The following is a 23,637-nucleotide window of genomic DNA, read 5'->3' as shown; positions in this document are numbered from 1 at the left end:
GCACTGAAAAGGAGAATCATTACGCCACATTTTATCTCCTCTACTATCGCACGCATCATTGTCGAGAGAAAAGCTAATTAGCTAAAGTAGCTAAGCGTTTAGCTGCAGCCGTTCCAGACGGGTCGGGACCCTCTGTCGATAGCCGACACTTTGGGGACCATCGATTTTGGACGGCCAACGCTCGGCCTGTGGCTCATGGGTAACTAGTGAGAACTTTTGTGCAAAAACTGTCATCTGAGTTCTCCATGTTTCACTGCTGGGAATTACAAATCACTCCTGACAACTTACCCCCACAGTGTATTTCGAATATATAAGATACTGAGTTATGTATTTTTGGGGGGGAAAAAATCATGAGGATCATTTTGTTGTTTGTAGCCTTGAAATTAAACTTTTTTTTTCACTATATAAATATACAGTGGTACCTCGGCCTACGAACATCTCTACCTACGAGATGCTCGAGATACGCTGAAAATTTTGATCAAATAATTCTCCCTAGATACGAGAAAAATTTCGAGATGCGAGAAAGCCAGGTGGCCATGACATGAGATGCTGTTTATCATTGTAGCGCACTGTCTTTTTTGCCGCATCTTTCGTGTGTAACATATCTACGAGCACTGAACGATTTATTCCGACGAGTTTCTCCTACGCATGTACCAGAAACCGCACAATGCGCATGCGCGGGAAAAAAAGAGGGCTTTTTGGGTAATGAAGTATACTCGTGCACACAACACCCATAGCCAATGGCACCCTTTCTCAGAATAAAACTTCATTTCCCCACAATGAATATGTGGGTAAGCTCAGCTGTTGCATTTCCTGTTATTTCTTCCTTAGTCTGTTAGCTCCCGCGATCGCTCATTCAAGACTACTTCTCGTTGGCAAGTGGTCGTGCGTTATCTTATTGTGAGGACATTTGTGTGCATCATTTTCGGCATATTTTGAAGGGAATACAACAGCAAACAGCCCATCAATAGTGAACGTGAGGGTGGAGGCATGGCAAACAGCTAACCTGCCCAGAACGAAGGTAAAAAAATTAAAACAATTAGAATTCAGTTCTGTGTAAAGTTACATTAAACGTATGTTTGAGTGTAATCCAAGTTAATTTAAATTTGTTTGTTCGGTTACGAGTGCGTTGCCGTGGATAAAGTCCACCTGGGCACCCCGTCCACTTTGGGGAAATTTCACTTTTAACTGCGCCCTATGTGAGTAAATATGTTTTGCGTTGTGTTTGTACGGTTTATTATTGCTTAATTAGGGGAATTGCAATCATTTATAAGGGGAGCAATTGGTTGAAATTGACAGGTAAGGCTTATAAGACCAAAAAATACGGCAAAAGATCCTCAACTTTTCTCTTCAAGGAGAGCACACTGAGGGTTTTTTGATCCATTCCCTGTAAAAAACCTGACCCTAGTTCTGATCTTCAGGTCATTAGAGGAGCCACATTTCTGTGCGGAGGAGCTCATTATAGCACAGCGTCTGGCCCACCTGACTGCCGCCCTTTCAGGGGGGCCGTCCTCTTAACGACGCCGCCAATTTTACGCCAAGACGAAGTACTTCGGTTAACATGTAAAATGTCTAATTGGATCATTTGCATGAGTCTGATGCAAAGCACTTTGAAGACAACGCCAAGACAGACTTGGAGTGGCTGCACGGCGTCCAAATTTAGCGAACTGCACTTTCATTTTTGAGCTGATTCATTGGCTAAATGATTCATTGGCTAAATAGACTTCATCCAAATTGAGCCCTGTCCATTTTTTAAGTGATTATTTTTGACAGGCAAGTGAAGGGAAGTCTTTTCAATTTACTGTCTTTAAAAAATAAGCCATTACTGATAACTGAAGACAAATTTTTCAGTAATTATTTTTGACAGTTTTCAATTCATTATTTTTTATATACTTCAAAAATTCATTAAAAAACGACAAGGTTAAAAAGACAACAAGAACAACAAAATAAAGACTATTATTTTATTTGGGATTTTATTTACCGTTATGACTTGATTAACCTAATTATTTTTCTGATTATCTTTTTAAAAGCAGAAAATGCATGTTTTAGAGAAATGTATTTTTTTTATTAACAAAGGACTGTTTTTTTAAAAGTCATTATGTAGCATAATAGGACTGATAATAAAAATAGAGGCGTCACTATTTATTTTTTTAATACATTTTTATCTTTGTTGTTTTCTTAATCAATATGACATATAGACTTTTATAAGTATTATGATGAAGTGTTTATGATTGAATTATTTATTTAATGAGCTACCAAATGAAGCCCAATATATCATTCCAGTGAAAAGTACAAATTACAGAATATTTATATTTGGAATATCCTTTTTTTTTTTAAGTATATTTTAACTCAAATCAAAACAATCGATCATGTGTTTGCACTTAAAAAAAGCACAATTGCTTTTATTGTCTAGCTTGCTGTTATATGACTACAGTCTATATCACGTGTCAAAGAGGCGGCCCGGGGGCCAAATCTGGCCCGCCGCATCATTTTGTGCGGCCCGGGAAAGTAAATCATGAGTGCCGACTTTCTGTTTTAGGATCAAATTAAAATGAAGAGTATAGATGTATATTAAATTTCCCGATTTTCCCCCTTTTAAATCAATAATTGTATTTTTAAATCATTTTTTCTGTGTTTTTAGTTCAAAAATGATTTTGTAAAATCTAAATATATATAAAAAAGCTAAAAATAAACATTGTTTTAGATCTATAAAAAACTGAATATTCAGGGCTTTTAATCTATTTATTTAAAAAAAAAAATCTAAATATTATATCTAAAATGGTCCGGCCCACGTGAAATCAAGTTGACGTTAAAGCGGCCCGCGAACCAACCCGAGTCTGACACCCCTGGTCTATATTACCACCCTATTGGAGCGAATATTTTTCCTCAGTCCTTATTTTTGACATTCATTACTTTAAAAAACGTCTCATTTTTCCCCTATAAACTATTGACCAGAGTTTTGCCTGTTAGCAGCATCCTCATTATTCCACCGAAACAAACCGTCGACATTCCCGAAATAAAACCATCCAATTTATCTCGGAAACACTCTGTCGTGTCAAAAAAACTGACGCGTTTAAACGCAACGACATGACTTTGCTACCACATCCTTTTTACGAATTAACTCCTTCGTTGCCACTGACGACGCCAGGCTGCAGGCCCCTCCCACTCCCAATAGATTGCAGGTCTGTCGCCGTCAACATGTTAAAGTAATTGCCTCTAGGCGCTTAAAGCCTATTGGTCCGTGCGAATCCTATGTTGTGACATGGGACCACAACACTTTTTGTTCGGTTGTTGACCTCCACTTTTTGCAGCGCCTGATTATTGACTGTGAACATCTCGCTGGCTTTCTAGGCCGTACTCCCCCCTCCAATTCTTCTTCCCTCTTTGCGCCCCACCACCAACAAATGGAAGAAGTTGGCCTAGATGCGAGGCGCACACTGCGTGAGCCCCCCGGCCGGCGGGTCCAGACCGCTCTGCCTTTATGCCTGCCTAATTGGTCAGAAAACAACAAGCATGGCTGGGCTCAACGGGCGAAAGTGGGCTTAAGGGAGAGTCGGCTAGCTAGCTAGAATCCTTAACCGCCCGTGGATGTTTCTTGTCCTCAGTTCTAGATGTGATCCTTTTTTTTAATACTCATTGTGATTCTTTCTTTATAGCCATTTTACAAATTGACACTCCAAACTAGGGTTTCTTACCACCAAAAATGAGGACATTTTGTGGGTGAGGAAAGAAAAACATTTAAAAAAAAAAAAATCACAAAATCCAATTAAACTTACTTCCCACAACAATACAACTGTATCGAAAACCTTGATTCTAAGTCACATTGCTCATTACAAGACCATTTATTCATGAAATACTGGAAAATTATCTAGGCCTTTGTACTATAACAGAAGTGCCACAAAGTAGGACATTTATGGCAACTTAAATTTCCATGTACATTACTTAAATAGAAATCTCTTAATGATACTTTTGTGTAAACAACAAACCAAGAAATCCACCATGTAGCACAGGGGTGTCAAACTCGGGTTGGTTCGGGGGCCACATTAACGTCAACGCCATTTCATCTGGGCCGGACCATTTTAGATGTAATATTTAGATTTTTTTTTCATAAATGGATTACAAAAACTGGTTTAAAAGCCATGAATATTCCGTTTTTATAGATCTAAAACAATGTTTATTTTAGCTTTATTTTAAATATATTTTTAGATTTTACAAAATGATTTTTGAACTAAAAACAAAAAAAAATGGATTAAAAAATTACAATTATTCATTTAAAAGGGGGAAAATCAGGAAATGTAATATACATCTATACTCTTCATTTTAATATAGATCCTAAAACAGAAAGTCGGCACTCATGATTTACTTTCCCGGGCTACGCAAAATGATGGGGCGGACCAGATTTGGCCCCCGGGCCGCCACTTTGACAAATGTGATGTAGCAGGCGCTATATCAAAAAGTGATCATTAAAAACAGTACAACACTGACATTACGCAAAAGTATTATTTTACAATATTACCTAAAAACACAACAACAGAAACAAACTAACATTGACAACAGAAAGGAAAAACGAAGTCCAGCACCAAAGATGGTCCAATCTAATGTCATAACCAGCTACCATATTTTCTCACATATAAGTCGCCCCCGCGTATAAGCCGTCCCTTTAAAATTGCCTTAAACCAAAGGGTTTAACATTGCTTACTTTTACCTGCTATGAATGCAAGGAGAGGAGTGTGTTGTGTTCAGGTACAAAATCAAAAGTGAGGACAAAAAAAAAATGCTCATGTTGGAGGCTGCACAGGACCCTTAAAGAAATTTAAATGATGGATTGTCTTGCATAAATCAGGATGTATGGCCACCAGACTCAAAACCTTTTGCTGCTTTTAAGCACCAGCAAATAGCCATAAATTAGCCCAACGCTGACAAAAGGGGTTTTAGTCCTTGCTGGGTGTATTTGCTCATTATTACAGCAATTAGGTGACTAATCAAATGGTGGCAGTGGGTGCTCATTAGTGGCCTGTAAAGATTTTCTTCAAGGTCGGACAGAACAGAAGCGACAAAAAAAAAAATTGCAAGATGGCTCCAGGTTCTGATGTTTTTAACCACCATTAATGATAATGACCATCGATCTGATTGGATGTTTTGCTGACTCGGAGAACACATTTTTAGATAATCCAGATTTACTATTCGGTAGTCGTCTTTCACACTATTAAGCTTTTTTTCTTTAGTTCAGAATTTAGAAAAATGGATTGGTCGTCGCTCCCAATTGGACCCAATCATCAATGTGTTGTTGATATCTAACCACAACAATGTTAAGTTTGACCTAAATTGGAATAATTTCCTTCTTTTGACAAAATTCCAATGATCCATTTGAAATCAAAACATTCTTTTCATACGTAAAATTTGACAAAATTAAAGCTTAAAAAATGTGGAGCATGAAAAATTGTTATTTTTTGTTTTGGGAATTAAAATACATTTGTTTTTGTTTTTAAATTCACCATTTTTGTTTACTAAATGAAAAAAAAATCTTAAACCTATGGCTTTTTATTTTTTTTACCATTTATCGCTACACGGGCAGTAAGAGAGGTGCACCCTAAATAAGACTTTTTGCACCGGTGAATCGTAATATAACAAACATTTAAATGAACTTGGATTAGGATGCAGACACTCAAAAATAAGTTTAATCTAACCTTACACTAAACTTTTTAGATTTTTATACCATTCTTCCGGCCGGGTTGGCTCTGTTTGCCCCGCCTCCACCCTGACTTTCTCTATCGATGTGCTGTTTGCTTTTGTATTCCGTTCAAAATATTCCAAAAATGATGCACACAAATGTCCTCACAATAGGATAACGCACGACCACTTGCCAACGAGAAGTAATATATACCCTTAGCACTAGCGATCGCTACGCCATTTGCGCTGAGTGACGGAAAAAAAACACTGAAAAAAATGCAACGCTCCGCCCAGTGCACGTAGATATCTGTTATACACGAAAGAGATGCGGCAAAAAAGACAGTGCGCTACAATGATAAACAGCCTCTCATGTCTTGGCCACCTGGCTTTCTCGTATCTCGAATTTTTTCTCGTATCTAGAGATAATTATTTTCTCCAAATGTTATTCTTATCTCGAAATGCTCATATGTCGGGGTGCTCGTATGTCGAGGTACCACTGTAATGGATTCCTCTTGGCAGCCCTAATTAGGGAGGAAAAAAACAGCCCCCCTGAGCAAACCATATCTGCAACGTGACCCTTGACCTTTTGACACCACCCCTTTAACTCATTGACAGCTTTAAACAGCGACCGCCGTCCAATCTATTTTACCTGGGAGGTCCGACAGTGACCATTCGCCCACCCAGTTCAAAATGGATGTCTATCGTATCAATGCCAGAAAACTTTTGGACTTCTCGGCAAGTCCCGAAAAAGTGACACGAAAAAGACCGAACTCCAAAGAGAATTTGGTCTCCATCTTAACCCAGTGGCAGCAACGCAATCAAACATGTTGTTTTAGAGCGCAATGGCGAGCCTTCAGACATGTGGGCGGGGAAGTGGGGGGGATTAGGTGGTCTACTCACAATGACCCCATTATGTCAGCAAAAGACACCCCCCTCGCGAGAAATTGGCTTTTGCGTGGAACCGATTGCAACATCGCAGCGCGGGGGGGTGAATGACTCTCGGTGATGAAATCCTAGCTGCACCTCGACGGCGGGTAAAAAAAAAACGTACTAAGGGTTTACATGGAGTAATGATGCAAAAAAGAAAAAAGCCCCCGGGTTAGAATTTCCAAAGTGGGGAAACAAACATGCGGTGTGTTCAAATGAAAAGTTGGAGTGGGGAAGTTGTTAGGAAAAACAAAGCGGAGAACATCTGCAATCCGTTTATCCGGCCTCGTCACCAGGAAAATGTAGCCAGCTTCTCATGTTACGCAACGCTTTTAACACCTCGACCAATGGGAGACTTTGGGAGAAAAATGGTTTTCATTAACTGTATGTGCTGTCGATGCAAATATGAACTACAAAAGTAGTGCAAATGTAACTGATGGAAACTTAATCGATTAGCAAGATGATCGACAACTGTTTTGATGGTTGATTAACATTGTTGATGGCAAAATCGTCAGTTTTTAACCTCATAACTGTTTATAGCTCTATTTTAAATACTTGTAACATTTTAAGGAGAAAAGATTTTATGTTGTAATTTAACTATTTTTGTTTACATTTTATGTATTCATAAATTTACATATTCCAGCACCCCCGCGACCCTAGTGAGGATAGAGCAGTTCTGAAAATGATATGTATATTTTTTTCTTTAAAGAAAAAAAGAATAATCATCAAAGAAATCATGTAAGAATAATTAATATTAAAATTAAGATTTTACATTTTGACCCAAGAAGGTCGCGTGCAGTATAATGCCTTTGTTTATTATTTTTTATTTGTTTTTATATTAAAAAAGGGAAAATCCCAGTTCCTTTAAATTTATTTATGTTATATCACGATTCACCGGTGCAAAAAGTCAAATAAAACATTTTTTTTCCAATCCAACATCCGTTTATTGGTGTTTTTTCAGAGGGTTGGAACGAATGAATTTGTTTTTAGTTCATTTCAATGGGAAACGTTCGTTCGAGTTACGAGAATATTGACATACGAGCTCAGTCCCGGAACGAATTAAGCTCGTATCTCGAGGTACCAATGTAGTAGTATTTTCTTTTTTTTAACTCATTGCATACCATTGACAGTGGTAAACGTCCAATCCATTAAAACTAGGCGCTCATTCGCTAACATACTTTCCCCTTAAAAGTCAGGAGCTTTTACAGGTCAAAAAGTGCTGTAAATGCATCTTTTTTTCCCTTTGCAAAAGATCATTAACAGACACCCCCGTACTTCCTCTACGACGACAAACGCCTCCGGAAACAGGCTGGCCACGTTCAGATAAAACTTCATGGGCCAAACAAGCTCAAGTGGGCTGCAAATGTGGAGATCTTTTGAAAAGCGGTTACGAGCAGCAGAGAAAAATAGATGTATGTCTTCCTAGTGACCATTTTGTTTTTGAGGGTCTCTGCACTGAGCAAATAAACAACACCGATCATTTTATTTGCGTACGTGCAGGCGGGCCAGGCTGGGCTCAGCGTGCGTACGTCCGTGTTTGCGTTCCAGGACGACCAAATGTTTATCCAACTGTGTTCTTTTTTTTTTCTTCCCTCTCCACCTCCACTGATTAGCTAACAACAACTGTACCCAAAAAATGCATTTTTAGTCAGTGCTAATTTAACGAGTCATGTTGGGAGAATGAAATATGAATATATGGATTTGTGGGAGAGATGAAGATTTTACAATGCATTCTGGGGGGGAAAACAGGAAGTGTGCCTTTTGGGAAATGGCTATTCGTAATGGGCTTATAAAGAAATGTTTTTTTTTTCTGTTGTATATTCTAGGTTTTATTACTTAGCAATAAAACTAAAGACTTTGTGCAGAGAATAAAAGTTGGAATATGAAATCTGGCTACCGTATTTTATGGACTATAAGTCGCAGTGGGCAAAGAATGCACAATGAGCTCATTCAGTCACTTTGACATCTGTCGGCGTCAATGGCAGCCCGTGAGTTAATCGATTCTCAATGGCAAATACAGTGGTACCTCGAGATACGAGCTTAATTCGTTCCGGGACTGAGCTCGTATGTCGATATTCTCATAACTCAAACGAACATTTCCCATTGAAATGAACTAAAAACAAATTAATTCGTTCCAACCCTCTGAAAAAACACCAAAAACAGGATATTGGATTGGAAAAAATGTTTTATTTCTTCTAATTCGCCAGCTATTAACAAAGTAACACCTAACTAGTGATTTAATAGTAATAAAATGTGTTTAATAGTATATTAAAATTGGACGGATTTCGCGGAGGGGATATCTGTTATACACAAAAAAGTCCTCACAGTAGGATAACGCACGACCACTTGCCAACGAGAAGTAGTCTTGAATTAGCGATCGCTCCGCTAACGGGAGTTAACAGCCTAAGGGGGAAAAAAACACTGAAAAATGCAACGCTTCGCCCAGTGCTCGCAGAGACATTACAAAGAGGTAGTTGCGACCAGAGACATTACATAGATGGAGTTGCGAGCCAGTGCCCCTGATGTTCTTATGAGCAGCCAACGAGAAGTAATATATACTCATAGCGATCGTTGAGTGACGGGAAAAAAAAAACACTGAAAAAAATGCAACGCTCCGCCCAGTGCTCGTAGATATCTGTTATACACGAAAGAGATGCGGCAAAAAAGACAGTGCGCCACAATGATAAACAGCCTCATGTCTTGGCCACCTGGCTTTCTCGCATCTCGAAATTTTTCTCGTATCTAGAGATAATTATTTGCTCGAAATTTGACTCTTATCTCGAAATGCTCGTATGTCGGGGTGCTCGTATGTCGAGGTACCACTGTAATGGATTGTGATTATGCGTTAAAATCAACAAGCTCTACTCCACTTAAGACCGCAAATATTGTTAACCTCATGCTTGACCACGTTCACGCATGATTATAAGGCATTAAAAAAAATGGGTTAACGCTTATGGTCAATTCGTCTTGTGAGGAAAACGTCGAAGGCGTGACGGGTTGATAAGACCCTCTGAGGAATATGACAAGGCCCCCAGGCTCCAAGGCTTCTTAACAAAAAAAAGAGGCATGTTGATGTTTTCAACCTCGGCGGGGCACAAACAGCGGGGGAACGAGGGTGGGATGGAGGTCAGGGTGGGAAAAAAAAGGGGTCTGGAAGGCCTCACTTTTAAGATGGGAGTTTTCCTGTTGTGTAAACACTTTTAGTGCTGGGTTCTAGTTTCGAGTACCAGCAGTGAGTCGAGTTAAGTCAGACGTTGCTAATAATATAAAAGAGGACTAAAATATTTATTTAAAATAGATATACAGTAATCCTTCGATTAGCGCAAATTCACTCCTTTGTGATTTTTTTCCGCCATTAATCAAAAATATGCGTGTCTTTTTTTAAGTTCATAAAAATGTGAATATCCACGCTGAAACTTGTAAGCGGAAGCCACTTTGGCTACCAAGACTAATAAAAAGTTACGATATGGGTAATAGCAATAGACCTTACTTTGCGAATTATTTGATCTGTTTGCAAACAAGCTACCGTATCTCGTATTCCTCGCATCAACATCAAAGCTTCCAAATGAACATCCGCCCAAGCGATTGTAGTTGATAAAGCAGTGAACACAAACACTTTCGTGCCTTTGTTATTTGTGTGCGTTTCAAACACATCAACAGCCTGAAGGCCTTTTTTGTCTGTTTTTGCAGACGTTAACAGTCACAACTATCAAACTATGTAAAACACATACAAAACCCTACATTTTCAACTCATCAACAAATTTGACCAATTACAACAAAGCCATTTCCCCTCCAAATATTTAAGCATGACAATCCCATTTGCGGGGAAATTGAAACATGCTGCGCTTTGCACACTACGAAAAGTAAGTCTTCAAAAAAGGGCTGAAAATCCCTCGTCAAACATTATGATTGGTAACAGAAGCCCAGGGGTAGAAAAAATAAAATATAAAATCACTTTCGCCTGAGATGACCGAAGTCGACGGCTGAACGAAAAACTTGCATTGACGAGTAAAGTCACGCTGACATTTTATGTGTCAAAGTGGCGGCCCAGGGGCCAAATCTGGCCCGCCGCATCATTTTGTGTGGCCCGGGAAAGTAAATCATGAGTGCCGACTTTCTGTTTTAGGATCAAATTAAAATGAGGAGTATAGATGTATATTAAATTTCCTGATTTTCCTCTTTTAAATCAATAATTGTAATTTTTTAATCAATTTTTTCTGTGTTTTTAGTTCAAAAATCATTTTGTAAAATCTAAAAATATATTTAAAAAAAAAGCTAAAACAAACATTGTTTTAGATCTATAAAAAACTGAATATTCAGGGCTTTTAATCCATTTATTAAAAAAAAACATCTAAATATTATATCTAAAATGGTCTGGCCCACGTGAAATCAAGTTGACGTCAAAGCGGCTCGCGAACCAACCCGAGTCTGACACCCTTCATCTAAGGCACATTTGTCAAGGTGGCGGCCCGGGGGCCAAATCTGGCCCGCCGGATCATTTTGTGTGGCCCAGGAAAGTAAATCATGAGTGCCGACTTTCTGTTTTAGGATCAAATTAAAACGAAGAGTATACATGTATATTAAATTTCCTGATTTTCCTCTTTTAAATCAATCATTGTAATTTTTTAATCCATTTTTTCTGTGTTTATAGTTCAAAAATCATTTTGTAAAATCTAAAAATATATTTTAAAAAGCTAAAATAAACATTGTTTTAGATCTATAAAAAAACTGAATATTCAGGGCTTTAAATCCAGTTCTTTTAATCCATTTATAAAAAAAAAAATCTAAATATTATATCTGAAATGGTCCGGCCCACGTGAAATCAAGTTGACGTTAAAGCGGCCCGCGAACCAACCCAAGTCTGACACCCTTGTTTTACGTGCAAAGGAGAGGCCGAGAGTCACTGAGAGGCCGACGCCTACGAGAACAGAGGAGGCGGGGTGACTGACGTTCTGCCATCCGCCGACACCTCCGCCATCACACCGCCCTGTCCCCGCTGGCCTAAGAGATGCATGTGTCACGGCGGGAGAGGGGTTGCCAATCGGGGGAAAGCTGAGTTTAGTCCACATCACATGGTTCCGCGGGCGCCAATGGCCGCCCGTGAACTAGCACGTCACGGACAAGTGAGATACAGAGAACAAATACAGCCCCCGCGATGCGTACCCTTGGGTCCTGTAAGAGTCAACCGTTCAAACGCGAAACCTCTGAGAGAATCAGCTACCAGTTATCTGGACTCGTTCCCCGGGGCGATGCATGACTGCCGCCCACTGCTTGTACGGTACAGGCATTTTGTCGCTTTCCATTGTGCTATTTTCTATTCAATCATTCAGTAATGAGAGTGAAATGACACTTTGGAAAATGAGACATGATCTAGCCCCCTCCCAGAAGGGAAAACGGGCAATGTTGGGAGGCTGTTTGTGATCATCCCAAGACTTATTTATCTCTCTGGCGTCTCCGTTATTGGAGGCGCAACAGGAATTGGCAGTAGCGGTTCGCTTGGAATCTTTTGGAACCCACAAATTCCCACAAAAGAAGGTCTCCGCTTTGACGGGATGGCAATGACTAATTCGGAAATCTGTTGTGTTGTTTTGACAGCTTGCGAAAATGAAACACGTGTAAGAGTGCGAAAGCAAAAATATTCCGCTCACCTCTTTGACTTTCTCTCGCCGCTCGTTCGTCATGAGATCCTCGGGCTTGCCGCCGTCCCTCCCCAGGGGGGTCTTCAGCAGACACCTGCGGAATTTCTTGTAAGCGAAGGTGCTGGTGTCCGGGGACGAGACTTTCTCCAGGCCCAAGGTCAAGTCCTCCTGCGCCTTCCCACCGGCCAGACGTTCCTCTGTGGCCTCGGAGGACGGGTGCATTTTCCGGGTGAGACCCTTCAGCCTGGCAAGCCCTCCTCCTCCTCCTCCTCCTCCAACACCACCACCACCAGTGCTGGCACCCATCGCAAAGCCACTCTCCACTTTATTGGACGTCACGTCCCGTGGGTGTTCCTGTTCTCGGGGTCTCTTGGAGCGCTCGCCGGCGTCGTTCTCCGCCGCGCCGGAACCCGCCGCCGTCACCGGTTGAGTCTCGCTCTTGGACAGGAACATGCGCTTCAGCCTTACAGAGTCGGGCAGGAAGAAAAGCGCCCCGAAGCAAAGGGTCACCAGCCCCGACAGGAAGAGCAAGAAGACAAACTTCTGCGATAGACGGAGACCCATCCCCGACGCGGAGACGCCGGGCAACTTTCGGAACACCATCTGGGACGACTTCTTGTCGTGTTGGGCAGTCTTTGGGGGGCTTCTTTAATATGGGCACACAGCTGGTTGGTAGTGCACGAGGCCTGGCTTCCAGGCAACACTTGAGTTTTTTTAGCAATGAGATGGCAACACGAGCCCACCGCCCCGGGCTCTCTTTAGTGATGGGCTGCAGCGTCTCTGGTTCATGCTACCGGCGTTTTTTGTTTATTTGTTTTTTTCCTGCAAGATTTTCTGTTTTGCTAATAAAATACAACCATGGGAGAGGTGAGCAAAGTTGTGTGCGGATGCATGATGCACACCCAAGATCGCAGATAGGAGGAACGAACCTTCATCGGTGTATAATCCCTCCACGATGACACGAATCCAGCTGTACCATCCGAGCTCGCGGGTTGGGGGGGGGGGGGGGGGGTGGGGGGGGGCGCCTCCTCCTCTTTGCCAAGCCGCGCTTCGAGCTCCTTTTCCGGCGTCAACACGCCGCGCCGAGTCGGTGGGCGGGTGGTGTGGAAAGGACCAAATTCGCGAAAAAAGCCAGCGTTTTTACGTCCCGTGGCAAGTTATCCGACTCGATGAACAAAGACAAAAAAGGGGGGAGAAATATCCGAAAGGCTCCGAAGGGTCTGCTTTGCGAAGGAGCGGAGGACTGGCCGCTTCTCGTAGCCGCTTCAGCCACGTCCCGCTCGGCTTTCTCGCGAAGGGGATGCCGCTGTCGATGCCGCCGCTGCGGAGGTCCGTCTGGAAGATGTGGAGCAAACAGCGTGCGAAGTCAGGTAGTGCAGCAGGAGAGGGAGAAAGAGAGAGAGCGAGAGAAAGACGGGGGTTGATTGAAGCCTACCCTTACTCCTCCTTTACTCGCTGATCCAGTGGGATGCTCGGATGCCTTTGATAGATGCAAACGGCAGCTTATCACAACACAGCCGGGGGAGGAGGCTTGATTCGGATTCCGGGGCATCCACAGTTGATTTTTTTTATTCTGGAAGATAGACACAAACCAAGGAGTGTGTCGAGGGTCTGCTATTTTTCCATTGATAAAAAAAAGCTAGTTGATGGTTTATTTACACCCCCCAATAAAAATCATCAAATGCCCCCAAAGAGATTCACATTAAAACATTTGAGATTAAAATGTTAGAGGGAATGCACAGAAATATACCAAACACCAAGTGGACCACATGAAACATTGTTGATTTCTTTTGTTTCCCAGAATAACTTACATTATTCATGTTAGTGGAGAACACAGGGGTGACCAACTCCGGTCCTTGAGGGATGCCATCCAGTCTGTTTTCTATCTCTCCCTCCTCTACCACACCTGAATCCAATTATCAGTTCATTAGGAAGTTTCCGGAAGCTTCCGGAAGCTTCATAATGATCCTGATTATTTGATTCAGGTGTGTTGGTGGAGGGAGAGATGGAAAACAGACTGGATCAACGTACTCGAGGACCGGAGTTGGTTAACATGTTTTTTATTTGGAAAATAAAGAAACATGACAGTTTTAGTGCTTGTTGCTAATTTGAAAAAAATGCCTTTTACTTGCGTCTCCACAATGGATTATTCAAGAGTAAACAGCTAAGACCTTTCACCATGTATAAGACAAATGACTATTTCATTCGTTTAAAAAAAACTTCAATATCAACAATTATTGTACATGCATATATAAGTATATACACGTTTTTTAATTCATTATTACAAGTGTTTTTTTAAATCAGTACAATATATATAAGTTAAATTCATTACATTAAAATAAATTTAACAGAGATATACTTAGTTTGCAGCCTAACTAAACAGTAAAGTATTTATTTTTAGGTTGAACTTTATTTTATTTTTTTTAAAGCTGGGATTCAAACCCAGAAATTAGAACTGAAGGCCAAGAATTTTACTGCATTATTGCCATCTAGTATCTTTTGCTGCAATTTCTTTTGTCCTGATGCTTTTTATTTGTTCCCTCCAAGCTACAAAAGCCGTCTGGAAAGCAGAATCACTGAAACACAAAATTGTGTAAAAATGGTCAAAGACAGACAGTCATTCCAATGTATTCATCATAATTTACTGAAACATGATAGATTAGGAGAAAACAAGTAATGAGAGCCATTCCTCTCTCTTTCTTCCTGCAAACAAATGTTCATTATTTCCCATTTGTGTAATGCCATTAGTCATATAGCCTTTAGCTGGTCACAAGGACGGAAAATACTCTTAAATGAATGTCAGCGTGCAACAACAAACTCTTGGTTTATTCTTCCAAGAGCCCCCCGAGGCCACCTGCATCTATTTTTATATGATTATTTATTTACAGATGCTGTGTGTGGCCAAGTCTTGTGAAAGGACCTGCTATTCTATTACCAGGCACTCTTACTACATTTTGGTAAAAACAGCTTTCAATTGGATGTTTTGGGCACTTTACTTTGAAATTGTTCAAGATTATATTTTATATTTTCAATTGGATTAAATGGAATGGGTTTTTTTTTACTGAAAAAATGACAATTAATGAATATTTTTGTGTTTCAAAACCAAAGAGAAAATGATTAATTTTGTAGTAGTAGTATTAGTAGTAGTAGTAGTACTTTAAAATGACTGGAAGACACTGGGCGGTTTTCGTGGGTTCAAGAACATAGTCAAATAGCTCTAAATCATTTAATGTGTACTTTTTGGGTGAAATTGTAACCTTTTTTAGTTAGTCAAAGGTTATTGTTGCCAAATGTTGTTGTTGTGTTTAAATATAAACATGTAAATAGGCAATAAATTGTTTGAACATGCCAATGTGGTTTACTGGAATCTTTTTTTTAACAAAAAAAAAGAATTTACTGAAAAAAATGACAATGAATATTTTTGTGTTTGAAAACCAAAGAGAAAATGATTGATTTTGTAGTAGTAAAAGTAGTAGTGAAGGTGACTTGTCCACTAGGGAGCAGTATAATAGTAACGCACAGACAAATTAAAAGTTTATAGCATCTAAGTCCTTAAACTTATGTTTTCATAAGATGAATTTGAAATCATATTGTTTGTGGCTTATTTTTAAGACTCAAATTTATGGGGGGCTAGGACACCATTGCATCAAAATAGGGGGGCATTCACCATTTAAATTGGGAAAAGTTCATTTAAAATCAAGGTTTTTTTATAGTCAGTAATTTCCTGATCATTTAAATCTAGGCTAATTTGCCATTCCACAAAGTGACATACTGCACAAATGTAGTCAAACTGGCTGTCATTTCTCCTTTTATTGATCAATTTCAAGGCGGCTTGGACTTGAGACCGCCATTGCACTCATCTGGGCTCAGATTGTGAATTGGCTTGCTTTTTCATTTCCGACTTCGATTGCAAGACTTACTGCTTTCAAGCCGTCTGTGCATTAGTCGGGCAAGCAAACAGTCACATTATAAAGGAAAGAGGAGGATCGATAATTTTCCCTGTGGAACTCTGCTGAACGTTAGCACGCAATAAATAGTAAGCCAGAGTTGTGCTGTACGAGTCCATAGGAGGGACGGGGAAGGTTAGACATTTTAGAAACAAGAGCTGTGAGAACTGATTTTGACAAATTGGACGGAGAAATACTGGTTGAAGGACGTTGAGCGTTGGGAGACTTTTAGCACCCGTGAATCGTAATATAACAAACAAATGTAAATGAACTTGGATTACGATGCAGACACTGAAAAATAAGTTTACTCTAACCTTACAATAAACTTAATTCTAATTTTGTTTTACATTTTTATACAATTCTCCCGTCCGGGTTGGCACCGTTTGCTCCACCTCCACACTGACTTTCAGTCAATATCGAGGGTTGTTTGAGTTTGTATTCCCTTCAAAATATTACGAAAATGATGCACACAAATGTCCTCACAATAAGATAATGCACGGCCACTTTCCAACGAGAAGTAGTCTTGAATTAGCGATCGCTCCGCAAACGGGAGCTAACAGGCTAAGGGGGGAAAAAAACAGAAAAAATGCAACGCTCCGCCCAGTGCTCACAGAGACATTACAACGAGGTAGTTGCGACCAGAGACATTACAAAGAGGTAGTTGCCACCAGCGACATTACAAAGAGGTAGTTGCGACCAGAGACATTACAAAGAGGGAGTTGCGACCAGAGACATTACAAAGAGGGAGTTGCGAGCCAGTGCCCCTGATGTTCTTATGAGCAGCCAACGAGAAGTATTATATACTCGTAGCAATCGCTCCGCCATTCGCGCTGAGTGATAGAAAAAAAACACTGAAAAAAATGCAACGCTCCGCCGAGTGCTCGTAGATATCTGTTATACACGAAAGAGATGTGGCAAAAAAAGACAGTGCGCTACAATGATAAAGAGCCTCTCATGTCTTGGCCACCTGGCTTTCTTGTATCTCGAAATTTTTCTCGTGTCTAGAGATAATTATTTGCTCGAAATTTTACTCGTATCTTGAAGTGCTCCTATGTCGAGGTACCACTGTACACAAATGTCCTGAGGGAGGACATGAAAGCGGCTGTTGTAGGGGAGAATAATGCAAAGGACCGGGTCAAGTGGAAAAAGCTGATTCGCTGCAGCGACCCCTCACAGTGACTTAGGACAAAAACTATTTTATGCCCTCTGCAAGTTCCACAACACACTTTAAAAAGACTGGGTCCATCCACAAAAGCTACATATCCCCCTGATCATTGCAATACATATCACTTTTCACTTTGTACGAGATTGGTAAAAAGGCATCAATTAGTGGCGTGCATTAGAGGATTCGGTGGTGCATGTAAATGAGTGCAGGCAACAGTAAACAGGCCATTAAACAAATGCAATTGGAGACCCCACGGTTATTAAACACGCCGGTCTGCTTTTAGTCGTCCAAGTACGGTTCTTAGAGCGGCTGCACATTGCCATCTGTGGGTTCATTTTGGCCATGGCAAGGAGAGGAATGGAGGATTCTGTTCTGGAAGTGAGTGACATACCTGAGAAGGTCGAGTCATGAAGAGCTGTTTCCAATTAAATGTCTAAAATGAAGAAAACAATGCAAGTTAGGACACCCGTCGATATGCCACCCATGACAGTCGCGAGATCCACATAGCGAGACTTAATCGTATCCGTTGCAAACAATATTATTGATGCAGAGTGTCTGCCAAAGTGGTTAAGGAGGACAAAACAAGTCATTGTAAGTTTGAATGAGACAACAATGGAAGGGTTTTTTTTCTCACTAAGCTCTTTTGGCAGCACTGACAAAACATTTGAATGAGGCATAACAATTGCAGTTATTGCAGTTGGGAAGTGTCAAGTGTGGAAAGGATTTTAGAGGCGTAGCATGTTATTATTGCGTGATTTGGGGGGGGTTATTGGCTCAGAATGAAGACAAATCAAGTCAGTAAAGAAAAAAAGGCAGAACAAATATCTATCCGCAATGGAAAATAGCATTAATTAATAATTAATGAACATTTTTGAGCAGGTACGAAAATGTCTTGCTGGAAAAAAAGAAAAACTGTGATAGTAATATTACAGTTTTACATGACAATAACATAGGAAGAGTACAGTAAAAGTTTAATGTGGAAAAAAAAACCAGGTAGGGTGCTAAAATTCATCCATTCAAGGGTCGCGGGGGGTGCTGGAGCTCATCTCAGCGAGTTACGGGGACACCATGAATCGATGCCCAGCCAATTAAAGGGCACACGGAGATTAAGGACAACCCTAAAAAGAACCCACATAAGGACATTTAAAACTACACACAGTGAGGACCGACCTGGGAACGAACCGCCGGCCCCAGAACTGCGAGCCGGACGTACCAACCACTTCCCCACCGATCCGCCACCCTCTTAATTGTCAACTAAACAATAAAAAAAAACGGTTAAAATAATGACACAATGACGGCATGGTTAGAAAGTCAACCAATATTTTGGTATATACTTTATTAGATCGTTAGTTTGAAGATCTTGTTATTACAGAGATGGAATGCTCAAAGCTTTATGAGAAATCATCCAGGAAGTGCACGCTCCATAGTTCTATTTTTTTCTTTTGTACATTAGAACGATACATTTTTTTAATACATACATTACGTCTTTGTATATGTACATGTTTGTGTTGAAGATATATCAAAAATAATAATTTTCCCCACAGGAAATGCTGACGAAGCAACCTATAAAAGACCAGGATTAGTAGTAAATAAAGTACTTTATCTATAATAAAGACGTTTCTAGTGAGTGGGAATCTTGTTTTTTTTAAGACCTGTCATGAAAGCGATGAGGAGTCGGCGACTTATTGCTCTGAGTGACGTCGTTTGGAGATAAAAGATTCTTTCCGCGCCATTAAAGTGCTCGTTCGAGGTGGCGTCATTAACGACGAGAGAGGAGACGCGACGTTGTTGGAGCGCTGTGAGGTAACTCGAAGAAAAATGGAAATCTTTGGGCAGGTGAAGAAGACATACTGCATGGAAGGAACTAACTAACTGTGACGATGACATAAATATATTTGTCTCATTTCGATTTACTTTAATATATTCGACTCTCTCTGGTTCGAAATGAAGTCATTTCCCCCTTGGTTTTGGTTTCTTTGTACGTGCTGAAAAATGATATGGAAACATTAAATAAAAGCTATGGATTTTGTGTGGAAATTCTGGTTTTGAAATAGGATTGATTTCTTTTTTTATATTGGGATAAATCGTTAACAGGGTACTAACGGTTAAATGGGGGAGTCGGATTAAGGCATAATATTGGAATATTCAAGAACATTAGGGTAATGATTTTATGATTGAAATAGTATTTTATTTATATTTTATTACTTGCGAAACCTGCAAGCTACAACAAAAAATGGCATAGATTAAATCTTTTTTCTTTTTTTAACTCACATGGAAGAGTTAAGGATTAATTGCACACCAATTACAAAAAAGCAATCTAGGCGATAAATTTTATGATTTAAAAAAAAATTAGAAAACATCTTTAAAAGTGCCAAATTCTAATTTTGTAACAATTAATTCCCAATGTTATAAGCGTCACATTGCAATTAATTTTGTTGAGAAAAGGGTCAAATTCTCATTATATCGCAAGATAGCAACACTAATAGTCAAAGATTTTAGAAATAAAATTACAAATGCTACAAGAACAAACTCAACAGATTATAAAATCAAACTAATAATTAAAAAAATGCTTATTAACCTGAGAAATGACATCCAATATCTTTATTTCCAATCTCCCACTTTACTTTAGAAACCAAACCGAGGGGGAAAAATTGAACTCTAATTGAATTAAAATGAACTTTAAGCGCATTAGTGTAATGTATTTAAATAACGCTTAATCCAGTTGTTGGATCTAAAGGCGTTTAAACATTAAACCTGTAGAGAAATGTAAACATGATATGTAAAGCACATTAAATGTATCATTACAGTGCACACGTACATATGCAAATAAAAAGGTAATTTAGCAACTCACAAATCATGTAAAGCTATGAAAGACACTCATTGAATCCAAAAGGCAACGAAAAAAGCACTTTTTTTTTTAAAGACGGTAAAATTCTGGTGAAATCGCATTTCATAAAGTTCAAAACATAATATGGCTTTTGAGCTCAAACATTTAACGACTCGGAAACGCGGGTTTCCTAACAAAATATCCCTTCTGTTGTCGTGAGTTAATGATTCTTTGGAAAAATAATAACAAATGTTTACATGTACAGACTGTGCATACACGTGTCTCCACTAGAGGACTCTAAACTTTCTGACCGCCACTTGATTAATAACTCCATAAACGTTGATAGTTTTGTGATACAATGTAAAAATTTGGGTGTAAATGAGAATTAGGGCCACACTGAAAAACACAAAAAACCTGGGAACATCAAATTTGTTCTTTATAAGAACATCAAAATATTATTCCTCAATATTCGATAAAGAAAATCCAACATTAAAAGACAATACTAGAATGTGTTCAGTTGAAATATTTCTTTTAAAAGATATTCAAAATATAGAATAGAAAAATAGAAATGTCACAAGAATCTAATCACGACTTCGTCAGGACAGTTTGACTATGTGTTTAAATTAAATGTATTAGATAACGAAACAAATTCAGCACAAAACAAAAAAGGTCAATTTTTGTTGGGCAACAAAAAAAACTGTTTCAAGTCCTTCCAATAATTTGAGATGTATTTTGAAACTAATTTTTAACGATATGTTGTTATTGCAATGATTTTGCTTCTATTTCAGTTTAACTCTAAATACTCTAAATAATGAACATTTGCATTGCGATTCTGTCAAGAAAACGTTTTAAAACTAGTTTTCTTTACTCATGTCTCATTTCACCTCAAAGTCATGCATGTTAATGCCATCTAAAGGGTCAATAAATACAAAATAAATATTTTTTTATACTTTGTCCCCCCCTTTTTGCTGCATAGAACTATATTAATTGTTTAGGATGGACTGCTTTTGAAGCATGGATTCACTGTGATGACGAAAATGTGCGTGTACGCCTTTAAGACAGCGAGCTTTGATTGTTGATGTTTGCCCAAAGTGACCTTTAAAGGGAGCTACTTTCAATATTAAATACATATTTAGTAAAAACAGAGCACGATGGAGGACATCAGAACATTCGTCGTCTTGCTCTTTCCTTAAATAAGAAAAGTGAGGTTTTGAGAGAACAAAAAAAAGTGTGCAGCTTTTAATGAAAACTATGAACGAGTATTATGGCCACAGTGAAAACACAAAAAAAAATGCAAGCGGAAAAAAGTATTTTTAGCCAAAGTGGGGTGGGAATTATCAAGTCTGATTGCTCCACGATTCAGAGTCGGATTTAATAGAAAAAAAGACAATACATGAAAATATCTTGGTTTATCAAAGTCAAATGCTGTATTCGACTTCTATAAGATAGCTGGAATTCACTTTTGTTTATTTATTTTTTTGCCCATATACTATAGTATTTTTCTTAAAAAAATATTTTTTCAAGGGAAAAATATTTGTATGATTTTAGTCTTTTTAACATTTCATTTTATTATTAATTTTTTTGAATGTGAATATTAGAAAATGTCACTTATTTTTAGTAGATACTTTTTTTTCTTCATTTTGATGGGCAATTAAGTGGCTCATCAAAATCAACTATGTCACTTATTTTTAGTATACACTTATTTTTATTTTATTTTGATGGGCAATTAAGTGTCTTCCATCAAAACCAACTATTAAATTACATTTTAATGTTTCAAAATGACAGATTTCTGGTGACCTGCAGTCAAACAACAAACTCGGTATTGATAGCTTTTCAATCAAATATCAGTTTTGCATTCAACATTTCAGTAGCAATACTTTTAACAATTCTTCCCTTTTTTGTCACGGGGCGATAAATTGCAGAATTAAAATTCCTATAACTGGACAAGCCACAAAGAAATTTGAAAAAAAGTATAAACACTGATCCTTAAAGCCACATTTCAACATTTTTGTCTCTGGGCTAATTAATTCAATTAATAAATTGCAGACTTATCCTTGCCTTTAAGTTCCTAATGCGGAGTTAACATACCTGTCAACCTCTGCCGATAACTGCCCTTATAAATGATTATGATTCCCCTTACAAACCCCCCAAAAACCTTACAAACACCGTACGACTCGTCGTACGGTGTTTGTAAGGTTTTTGGGGGGTTTGTAAGGGGAATCATAATCATTTATAAGGGCAGTTATCGGCAGAGGTTGACAGGTATGAGTTAACCAAAAAAATAGTTGCGGGTTAGCCAGAAAATGACGATTGTAGTTGATTTTTTTCCCAAAAAAATCCTCTAAACGATTACTAGTTATCAATTAATTCATACTGCAATAGTGTGGCCATAATACTACTTTGTACCATCTGATATACAATCCCTGAAATGAAAAAAGGCAGTGCTGTCAACCCTAAAAAAATGCAGAGTGACATAAAATAAGGCAAAAATATGCGACGAGCATTTCCCCATTCTTCGTAATTTCGAGCGATGGCGTGATTGTGATTGGCTTTGTTTTTTTTGTTTTTTTCAATCCCGCCTCTCTTAGATGTGATACACAAAATGGAATTATCAGTGAATCAGTCAAACAGTCCCTTTGGTAATGCATAGTTCATTCCTGAATGTCTAGTAACTGTGAGTGCGTCTCTTAAAAAGTAAAGAGCGACGATGACGACGAAAAGATTAAATGGCTCTTTGCGTATTTTTTTTTCCCCTTTTCACGCACCTTCCTCCATGCGACAACTTTCTTAAGGCAGGAAGGGTCCGTCCTCGTCTTCGTCGTCGAAGTGAGGCCCGGGGTCGCTCAGGCACCTCATCAGCTTCTCTCGGGTGCCGCCGGCGTCCATCTCCGCCTCCTTGTGGCGCTCTTTGGGGGCGGCGGGGGCTATCATCGTGAGTCCGCCGCCGTCCTCCCCTTCCGCCGCCGCCTGTTGGAACTCGTCCAAGATGTTGACCGAGTCGGGAGACTGGGGGGAGGCCAGGTCCACCTGGATGGTGGGAACGCTGTCCAACGCTGGCTTCATGCTGTAGGCTTGAGGGTCTGCAAGAGGTGTGGGGGTGTTAAATTGGGAACTCAATACTCAACGGATCGGGTTGCCATTTCTTACAGCATGTCCACACAAACAGGAGTCTTTTTTTAAGTTATATTTTATAATTATTTTGGATCGCTATAGAGGTTTTTTTTTGTTTTTTTAATTAATATGTGCTTTTGGGAATTGTTTCAGATACCTTTTGACCTGGTTGTATGTTTGTTCGTGAAGGTAAAAAAAGAAGAAGTAAAAAACCAATAATGTCACAAAAGTGTTTGAGATCAGGCGATATTAAAAAGAAATAATCATAATCTTTTCTGACCAGTATCTCAGCACTACATGTTGATATGTTGTTGTTTTTGTGGGGCTCATTTGTTCTAATTTTGTGGGTTA

General features: G+C 39.2%; 2 protein-coding genes across 6 annotated transcripts in view; both read right to left on the bottom strand.

Moving 5' to 3' along the window:
* The window catches only part of LOC144073458 (mannosyl-oligosaccharide 1,2-alpha-mannosidase IA), a 135,438-nt gene extending 122,200 nt beyond the window's left edge, over positions 1 to 13,238 (bottom strand). The window contains exons 1-2 of one of the 2 annotated variants that reach the window (XM_077599294.1): positions 13,166 to 13,238; positions 12,246 to 13,078 (exon numbers count right to left, since the gene is read on the bottom strand). In XM_077599294.1, coding sequence (XP_077455420.1) covers positions 12,246 to 12,839 — 594 coding nt within the window. In that variant the 5' untranslated portion in view covers positions 12,840 to 13,078; positions 13,166 to 13,238. Of the gene's footprint in view, positions 1 to 12,245 lie in introns of both variants that reach the window. The other variant, XM_077599295.1, reaches the window with a different exon arrangement.
* A 13-nt stretch (positions 13,239 to 13,251) lies between these two features.
* Positions 13,252 to 23,637, bottom strand: part of slc9a1a (solute carrier family 9 member A1a) — a 34,644-nt gene continuing 24,258 nt past the window's right edge. The window contains exons 13-16 of one of the 4 annotated variants that reach the window (XM_077599289.1): positions 22,941 to 23,255; positions 17,740 to 17,781; positions 13,672 to 13,809; positions 13,252 to 13,571 (exon numbers count right to left, since the gene is read on the bottom strand). In XM_077599289.1, the coding sequence (XP_077455415.1) occupies positions 22,963 to 23,255 (293 nt within the window). In that variant the 3' untranslated portion in view covers positions 13,252 to 13,571; positions 13,672 to 13,809; positions 17,740 to 17,781; positions 22,941 to 22,962. Of the gene's footprint in view, positions 13,572 to 13,671; positions 13,810 to 14,651; positions 14,813 to 17,739; positions 17,782 to 18,651; positions 22,272 to 22,449; positions 23,256 to 23,637 lie in introns of those variants that run through there. The other 3 variants (XM_077599292.1, XM_077599291.1, XM_077599293.1) reach the window with 3 other exon arrangements.

This window comes from Stigmatopora argus, chromosome 4, assembly GCF_051989625.1.
Source record: "Stigmatopora argus isolate UIUO_Sarg chromosome 4, RoL_Sarg_1.0, whole genome shotgun sequence".
Classification (NCBI taxonomy): Eukaryota; Metazoa; Chordata; class Actinopteri; order Syngnathiformes; family Syngnathidae; genus Stigmatopora; species Stigmatopora argus.
This window is presented reverse-complemented; position numbering and strand designations above follow the sequence as displayed.